At 48.0% G+C, this 7,859-nt stretch overlaps 3 protein-coding genes across 3 annotated transcripts; 2 read left to right on the forward strand and 1 right to left on the reverse strand.

The window, feature by feature from the left end:
* The first annotated feature begins 230 nt into the window (after positions 1 to 230).
* LOC126041066 (cytochrome c oxidase subunit 6A1, mitochondrial) lies at positions 231 to 1,703 on the forward strand. Its single transcript, XM_049806306.1, has 3 exons — positions 231 to 391; positions 757 to 896; positions 1,450 to 1,703. Exons 1-3 carry the CDS (start codon positions 289 to 291, stop codon positions 1,534 to 1,536), a joined length of 330 nt encoding a protein of 109 aa, XP_049662263.1. The 5' UTR covers positions 231 to 288; the 3' UTR covers positions 1,537 to 1,703.
* A 2,417-nt stretch (positions 1,704 to 4,120) lies between these two features.
* TRIAP1 (TP53 regulated inhibitor of apoptosis 1) lies at positions 4,121 to 5,276 on the reverse strand. Its single transcript, XM_049806308.1, has 2 exons — positions 5,065 to 5,276; positions 4,121 to 4,621 (listed from the first exon to the last, which is right to left on the reverse strand). The coding sequence occupies exons 1-2, from the start codon at positions 5,209 to 5,211 to the stop codon at positions 4,538 to 4,540; spliced, it is 231 nt and encodes a 76-aa protein (XP_049662265.1). The 5' UTR covers positions 5,212 to 5,276; the 3' UTR covers positions 4,121 to 4,537.
* A 50-nt stretch (positions 5,277 to 5,326) lies between these two features.
* GATC (glutamyl-tRNA amidotransferase subunit C) lies at positions 5,327 to 7,859 on the forward strand. Its single transcript, XM_049806570.1, has 4 exons — positions 5,327 to 5,512; positions 5,865 to 6,031; positions 6,444 to 6,547; positions 6,928 to 7,859. The coding sequence occupies exons 1-4, from the start codon at positions 5,327 to 5,329 to the stop codon at positions 6,981 to 6,983; spliced, it is 513 nt and encodes a 170-aa protein (XP_049662527.1). The 3' UTR covers positions 6,984 to 7,859.

The following is a 7,859-nucleotide window of genomic DNA, read 5'->3' on the forward strand; positions in this document are numbered from 1 at the left end:
ACCGCCACCCCTCAGCACCAAAATGGCGCCCGTTCCCCCCCCCCCCCCCTCATTATCGACACGCGGCGACGCCCACGTCACTAACGGTTCCTCCCTCCCTCTCCCCGCCGAGCGATGGCGCATGCGCAGCAAGGCGGCCGCAGCCCGCTGCCGCTCAAGGTCAGGCTCGCGGTGGGAGCGAAGCGCGCATGCTCGGACGCGGCGGGCGGCGGTGCGCGCAGCTGCCGTGTCCCCTGCCGGCCGCCGTCGGAGTTCCGGTTCCGGTGGGGGCCCGAGGACGCTGAGGGGATGGCGGCGCTCGGAAGGGTCTCCCGGTTGCTGCTCGGCGCCGCCGCCCCGCGCTCTTTGCCGGGGCGGAGCATGTCGGCCGCGGCCCACGAAGCCGGAGGAGGTAACGGGGCTTTTTCGGGGCGAGGGCGTAGTTGGGGCCCACGGCCGGCTGTCCTTGACAGCTGCTGCCCTTCGCGGTGAACGGGGCTCCGCCGCGGAACCGGGGGCGCTCGGCAGGCGCCGGCGGTGCGAGCCCGGGCGAAGGGCGGTAGTCTCCCCCGGAGAGCTGAGAGCCCGGGATCCCCGCGAGAGAGGGGAGCTGCCTCGTCTCCCTGTTCAAAACAGGGAGGGAGACTCGCGCTCTGGTGAGGGACGTTGAGTGTAATTCCTCATTAATGTACTAATTGCATTTAACATGCTCTCCGGTCGCTTGGCACTAATGGAGACGGTGATTATTGTTCTAATTCATGTAACGCTTCCTACTAGCCCGCCTGTGGAAGCTCTTGAGCTTCGTGGTGGCTCTGCCCGGCGTTGGCGTTTGCATGCTGAACTGCTACTTGAAAGCCCAGCACGAGCACGAGAGGCCCGAGTTTGTTCCTTACACTCACCTCCGGATCAGGACCAAGGTACGTTCGCCTGCTCCAAGGCCCTCTTTTCTTCTGTTATTGTAGAGCTTCATCTGAGATTAGTACAGTGTCACTTGCTTTCTCTGCTACGTGAGGCGCTGCGTACGTAGCTATGATCTAAACTCACGGGTTTGTTTTGGAGGCAGCAGAAGAGTTTCTCCCAGCTCAGATGAAGTACCTGTGGTATTTGCAGGCCTTCCCACCCCCAAGAAAACATTTCAGTCCTAGAGCTGCTGTATTTACCTAAACCTAATACAGATCTAGAAGCTAACAGAGCAGATCCCAAATTCTCAAAACTGGGGTCTTCATAGCATAGTGCAGTTGATGTTTAACCAAGAACAAAGATCTTGTTGTCTGGAGAGGGCGGCTCTCAGCTAAGGGAGACTGTTTTTCCAGCTGTTGCTTCCTACAGCCTGGGAATAGATGCCAGCTTGCTTAATGCATCAGCCCATCAAGCTGTGTGATGTTTGAGTCCATATTGCTGTTGATCTTCTATGCTGTATAGATCATTCAGTTAGCTGCCACTGGCTTATTTTCTTTCTTCCTTCAACAGCCTTTCCCCTGGGGTGACGGGAACAAAACTCTATTCCACAACCCTCACGTTAATGCTCTCCCAACCGGTTATGAAGATGAAAACTAAGATCCTGACCACAGCCAAACTTTGGCTCTTCCCGTCTCGGACCAGAATGTTGTGTGGGAACCATCACTTAAGAAACTCTACATTCCTTCTGTGATGAAGCTGAATGTACTTGCGTACTCTGTCTGTACTTGCGTAAAGGTCCTTTAAATAAACAACTCTGAACTTGACTTTAGGATCTGACATCTTTGTTAATCTGAATCCTTAGAAGTTCTTTAGTTCAGCGCTTGCTTAAACATTGAGGCTTCCCACAGATACAGTGCAGAAGCAAAGGGGTTTGCTTGCCTGAATACCTGCTCCTGTATCTGATAACACTAACAACAGGAACACACTCAGCATAGGACACTACTCAATTTCATATTCTTCACGTCTGGTTTAACTGATCCCTGTAAACCCACAGCTCACAGCCAGACAAACAGGTATCAGGCTAATACTGTAGATTAAAATTCAGTATATACTGAAGCACATTCTTCGTAATCAGCTATTGCAATATTTATTAACAGTCATGAAGGCAATTTTCTCTTAGCCCCTTCTGGGGGAGGGAGTGGCAGCGAAGATGTTTAATTAAGCTCGGTGTGCCTTAACAATGTTAATCTTCGGCTCTCACATTTTCTAGTATATCAGCACGTATGTTGCTCACAACTCTGCTTTTCAAAAAGCTGCAGTCTGATTGCAGAAAGTCTCCATACAGGTCTTAAAAATGAAAACACAATTTTTGCTCCAATGCGTATGTCTGTATAATGTATCCTGTGTCACTCGGAAGCTTCTTAACCTAGAAGAGCTTAATTATCTTCCATAGTTGACAGTCAAGTTTAAAGCTCCAAGTCTGTTCCAGTACAATATTAGTTTTGAAGTTTTTCCTCTCTGCAAGTCAAACGTTTTCCAATTCCTTCTGCCACTTCTATATTTTTTTGCATAGTATGAAAGAGAGAGCTATGTCTTAGCTGTCATTAATACTGTTTTTCCCAAAAGGAAAAATGCACCAGCTGACTTGGCATCTTGCTGCTGAACGGAGTGATGGATGGCAAATGCAAATCTCAAAGTGGGTGCTGTGGGACACCCTTCCCCATGTTGCAATGCAATTTATTTCACCCACTTACTAGTAAAATGAGTGCCAAGACAAGCTTTTCTGTGTTAAAAGCACAGAATAAAGCACTGATGAGCCTAGTTGTTTTAAAGCTAACTGACAAAAATGACACTACATTTCTTCCTAGGTGAAGATCATAGAAAAGCAAACTGGTTATGTGTTATTCCTTAAGAAAAAAGCTGCATACTTGACAGTCCCCAAAATGCTATTTATGGTGCTCTTAGAAAGACCTTTCCCTTAGCTTACTATTTTTATTTATACCTGAGTGACCCAGCAGTTTAAGTGTCAACAGCTTGGTTTTTAAGTGCTACATTTAATCCCCACACACTAGCTATCTCATGCACCTGAGAACAGGAGTGTGGCTGACCCAGGCTACCTGACTGTGCTCCAGCTGCTGCGTTTAGGCCATCACTGAAGACACAGGGCCCTGTCTGCTGCAGTTCCTGATCTTCTGCATAAGCCTCACACTACTCCCGGTGTCTGGGGTCATTACTCAGGGGCTGCAGTGGAGACAAGCCAGATATTCTATTTGAGAACTGCACCTTTTTTTAAATTTTTTTTAGCTTTTTTAAAAAGTAGCAATTCCGAATGATCCTTCAGGTAGTGCTTAAAAGCAAAGAGAGTGAAGCTGACTTTTTTCCTCACTGTAAATCTAGGAGAATTAGGAAGTTGACTTCTCTTTTGTCCCCAGGCCATAGTATTTTTTTACTCTTTCACCTGTGTTAGTGTAATGAGAGGGGGGACAGCTTCTCCCCCCTCCCTGGTATGAGGATCAATGGAAATCTCCTCACCTGCCACAATGCTTACAGGGCCACTGGATGGGATGGATCCAGATCCCTTGCTTCTCTTCCAAACACCTTTTTTCTAGTTGCTGCAAGCATTTCTGCAGTTTACAAGCCAGCACAAATAACTTTTGTTTGCTTTCCTAGGTGTAAAGTACACACACAGTTCAGGAGCAGTGTCGTGAGCAGGTGAGATTCCCAAGCGGCAGCTGGGGCTTCTAACATTATCAGCTGTCGAGCTTCAACCCCCTGTTTCCCTCATTCAACACAGGCTTTTAACTACCACAAGCAAAAGTCTAACAGTGATCGTGGCCAGCCGGGTGCTTTGTGGTAGTGTGGAAAAGGGCAGCCAGGGCTGTGCTGCAGTTTTACTGCAGTAACGCATAATGCTAAAAGAGAATTCAAGTTCAGGATTGTTTCAGTACCTCAGAAAAGGCTGAAGAAGTACCCTCTGCATTAAAAGTGTCCTCTTCAGCTTCTGTTGCAGGCCACCTCTGTCCTTCCTAGAGGTCACACTCAGGTTTTACTGGACAGTTATTTACTTGAACAAAATATAACTTGGTTATATTTATTTTAGCTAAGTTATTGCAGGTCCAATAGAGTGCTTTTATACCATCTCTGTTGCTGATACAAAACAACACTTTCGCCCCTCAGCATTCAGGATCATATAAAACAAACTTCTTCCACCAAAATTCAGCAGCACAGGGACAAGACAAAGTAAATCAACCTCCTTCGTATTCTTTTTAAACACTTCAGGTGTTATATAAATAAGCAAGTGAAATCGGTCACAAAGCAACTACTATCTCAGCCCACTCTAAGAAGCATTCTCCCATTATAGAGTACATTCAATAGGAAGTTAGTTCAAACGGCTTTTCACGCTGTTAGATGCTGAACCACCACCACCAAAATTCACTGAAAAGGAGGCAGTAGTTACCACATGATCCAGGTTTTGGGGTTTTGTTTGTTTGTTTGTTTTGGGTTTTTCTGTGGCTGTTTTTACAAGTAGAGAAGATTCCTCTCTTCCTAGAAAGCAGCTTAACAAAGGTCTCATCCAGCTGGCATGTCTAGTCAGTATGCCTGGTGACGTTGCTTAGTCCAAAGGCTCACATTAGTGACTCCATCCATACAGCTGAGGTCAAGAGGAGTTTTCAGTTTTCCCTTTGCTTGGGCCCATGAACTCCAGGCCTTCAATGGGTATGTCCTTCTCCTTGATCGCTTTCTGAAAAGAAGAAAAACAAAGCCAAAAAATTAACCTCAACACTTCTTTATAGCGCCAAGTGACGCAATCTTTGGCACAAAACACGATCTAGAAAAAGTAGTCTTAAAGCTGGTTTGGATAAAGCTTCAGTGTTAAGAGATGCAGTCCGGATCCCGTCACACAAGCACGCTACAGCCTCTAAACCAGCAGGCTTAAGAAGTTACATGAACGAGAAAAACACAGCAAGAGACACCAGTAAAGTATTTACACGTCGTGACCGACGGACGCAGGAGAAAATCCGGAGCAGCGCGGTGGAGGACGCAGCCGCGGGCTCCTCCCGGGACTCCGGTAAGAGGAGTGAAGTCCGGTGGAAGGCGGCTCGGGCCGGAAAGCGAACGGGCAGGACCCGGAGCGGCGTGAGGGCTACCCGTGTGCCGCAAGGGCGGCGCGGCCGGCGGACGCACCTGCACGCAGAGCTGGTAACGCTTGAAGAGCTGCCCGCAGGGGTCCCCGGCGCTCTCGCCCTTGAGGAACTTCTCGGCGAACCAGCGGTTGAAGCACTGGTCGTACTCGCGCTTCAGCTCGGTGCAAGCTTCGCCCACGCTGTTCATCGCGGCGGCCGAGCGGCCCCTTCTCCCACCGCGCCGGGGCCGGCGGCTCCGCCGCTCTTGACGCGCTTCCGGCGCGGAGAAGTGACGTCCCGGGGCGTCGCCGTTATCCTGCGCGATGCGGTCGCTCTACCTCGGCCGGTGGCTCCGCGCCGCGCCCGGTGCGGCCCGGGAGCGGCCGCCGCCGCTGCTGCTGCTGCTGCCGTCGCCGCCGGTGCGGGTCCCCGCTGCCCGGGCCGTGTCCCCCGCGCAGGTCCCCCCGCGCCCGGCGTGGCAGCAGGGCGAGCAGCGGTCGCCCCCGCAGGTAGGGGCGGCCCCGCCGGAGCGGCGCCCGGGAGGAGGACGGGGAGGGACGAGTGCGGCCCCGGAGCACGGCTCCCGGCCGTGCCTCCTTGCCGGCCGGCCGCTGCCCCGGGCGGAGGTACCGGAACGAGCGCCAGGTCCGGTTTGCCCTGTGCTAGGTGCGAGGGCAGGAGGAGGAAAAAAAGGAGTTTGATTAAAGTTCATTTTCCAGGAAAGTACAAGAAATCAGCGTCTCCCAGCAGATGTAAACTCGGGGGTTTGCCATGTAGCGAGTTTTCAGCTAAAGGAAAGGAGCGCTGTATTAAACTTGCTCACTTTTGCCCTTTTTTGTCCGTATTTGTCTCTTTGTACAGCAAAAAGTGACGGTGGAAGTGCTGGATCACTTGGAACGCCTGGCCTTGGTTGATTTCCGCGATTCAGAGGGCGTAGAGCGGCTGCAGAAAGCAATCCAGTTTGCTGATCAGCTTCATGAAGTAAACACCGATGGCGTAGAACCGATGGATTCAGTCCTGGAGGACAGGTAATGAATCACAGCAGCCTCCTTTTAACTATTCATGTATCAAACTACTTGGTTTTGTAACTTTCCCCCCCCCGCCCTGGGAATCATCCTGGTTATGCATTTGGCCCCTTTGCTTACAGAAGAGTCTTACCGTGGTTTTGTGTGGAAGGAGGATGTCGCTGGCACCCATAATCTTTACATGTAAGCATAGCAAAGGTGAACTTTCGTTCCTTTGTGCACCTTACTTGTCATGAATGATCTGCACACGCTGCTCCCCAAATATCTGTCGGTGGCATTCTTAGTTGTTTCAAAATGATCCAATACTTGTCTCACTGCTTACTTAAGCCCGAAACCAGGTTTAGAAATAAGCCACACTTGCTACTTCATATTCGTAGAATAGCTTAAAGACAGGCTAGTAATCTTTGTTCTTCAGGTGTCTGTATCTCAGAGAAGATGATGTTACAGAAGGCAACTGCACGAAAGAGCTGCTGAAAAATGCCAGAGAGAAAGTAGAGGAATATTTTGTAGCCCCACCAGGTATTGTCTTGCTTATAAAAACCTCTTAATCTTGCTTGAATTAACCTGAGCAGTATAACCCACCATAGCTGCATTTACTTTCAAAAATACTAGCTAGTAATAAGGATGTACTAAAATAACTGTAGCCATCTGTATAAAACAGTCTGCAATCTATTGGTCCAAACGCAGTACAGAACGTAATTTTACTCTAAAGTTACTGCACATGCTGAGCGATTATTGACAGGAAGTCGGACAGGACTTACTCTCCTTGCTTGCTCAGGAAATTTAAGCTGCCTGTACATACTCAGAATAAACTGGAGAAGCACTTTTGTGCTAAGTTGTACTACCCAGAAGGTAACTTAGACCTGGTCTCACACAACTTTCTTTTTGTTTTCTATCAGGTAACATCCCTTTACCAAAGCTAGAAGAACGAGATACTTTTCTGCAGGGCTCTTAGTGAAAGCCCAGAACCCAAACACCATTTCAGTATTTTATTTGGAAAAACCAAGTTTTGTGCAGTCACAGCTGAAATACCCCGGCATGTATTTTGATCAAAAGAAGAGCACTTGCAAGACAATTTACAGAAGAAGGAAGGTGTAAAAAGTTTAGTAGTGCTACTGAAATATTCCATGTTTATGAAGCTGGAAGGCAGCACGACAGATGACCCTAGTGCTTTTATTTAGCAAAGTGAATTTGGTGTTACTCTTTAAGATACTGAATGGCTTAAAGACTTTAAAAGAGAACATTAAAAGGTAATTATTAAAAAACCCAAACCACTATATTTTTCCTCAACAAGTTTGTCAGGAAAACAAGAGAGGTTGGTAGGCTGTATTTGCCTATTTCACACCTTTAGCTCGACTCTGACCCTGTCAGAAGTAATAGTCTGGTGTGGAGGAGGAGTTCGTAACATTGCTGAGTATCTCTGTGACGTACGGACAGAACTCAGATTTTCATTATGGAAGAAAAGGCACTCTGAGAAGATGATTCGCTCAAATATTTTGATTCTACTGAATTTTTCCATTTTATCTCTGTGCTCCATATCTACGTGGATTACCTTCTATTTCCCACTTTGTATTTTTATTCTCACAAATTAAATACCTGGAGTTGCATGTAATCTGAGAAAGTACTTTTCAAGCACAGAAATAGCTGCTCTAAAATAAAAAAAGTCTTTGCTGTAAATATTTCTGTCCACCAGACATGTATCTGCAGCAGTACCGGCAATATTTTCTGGCTTAAACCATTCTTCCATTTCAAACAAATCACTGCAGTTGTTTATTTAAAGCATCTTGTGTGGCTAAGCTTGTTGTAAATAAAGAATGTAATTACTTGTGAA

Source organism: Accipiter gentilis, chromosome 7 (assembly GCF_929443795.1).
Source record: "Accipiter gentilis chromosome 7, bAccGen1.1, whole genome shotgun sequence".
Classification (NCBI taxonomy): Eukaryota; Metazoa; Chordata; class Aves; order Accipitriformes; family Accipitridae; genus Astur; species Astur gentilis.

Bases quoted from the DNA above. Each gene is read 5' to 3' on its own strand.
- LOC126041066 (XM_049806306.1), top strand. From the start codon at position 289: ATGGCGGCGCTCGGAAGGGTCTCCCGGTTGCTGCTCGGCGCCGCCGCC. The intron at 392-756 runs GTAACGGGGCTT...GCTTCCTACTAG, and splicing joins GGCCCACGAAGCCGGAGGAG to CCCGCCTGTGGAAGCTCTTG. The intron at 897-1,449 runs GTACGTTCGCCT...TTCCTTCAACAG, and splicing joins ACCTCCGGATCAGGACCAAG to CCTTTCCCCTGGGGTGACGG.
- TRIAP1 (XM_049806308.1), bottom strand. From the start codon at position 5,211: ATGAACAGCGTGGGCGAAGCTTGCACCGAGCTGAAGCGCGAGTACGAC. The intron at 4,622-5,064 runs GTGCGTCCGCCG...TCTTCTTTTCAG, and splicing joins GTTACCAGCTCTGCGTGCAG to AAAGCGATCAAGGAGAAGGA.
- GATC (XM_049806570.1), top strand. From the start codon at position 5,327: ATGCGGTCGCTCTACCTCGGCCGGTGGCTCCGCGCCGCGCCCGGTGCG. The intron at 5,513-5,864 runs GTAGGGGCGGCC...CTCTTTGTACAG, and splicing joins AGCAGCGGTCGCCCCCGCAG to CAAAAAGTGACGGTGGAAGT. The intron at 6,032-6,443 runs GTAATGAATCAC...TTTGTTCTTCAG, and splicing joins GATTCAGTCCTGGAGGACAG to GTGTCTGTATCTCAGAGAAG.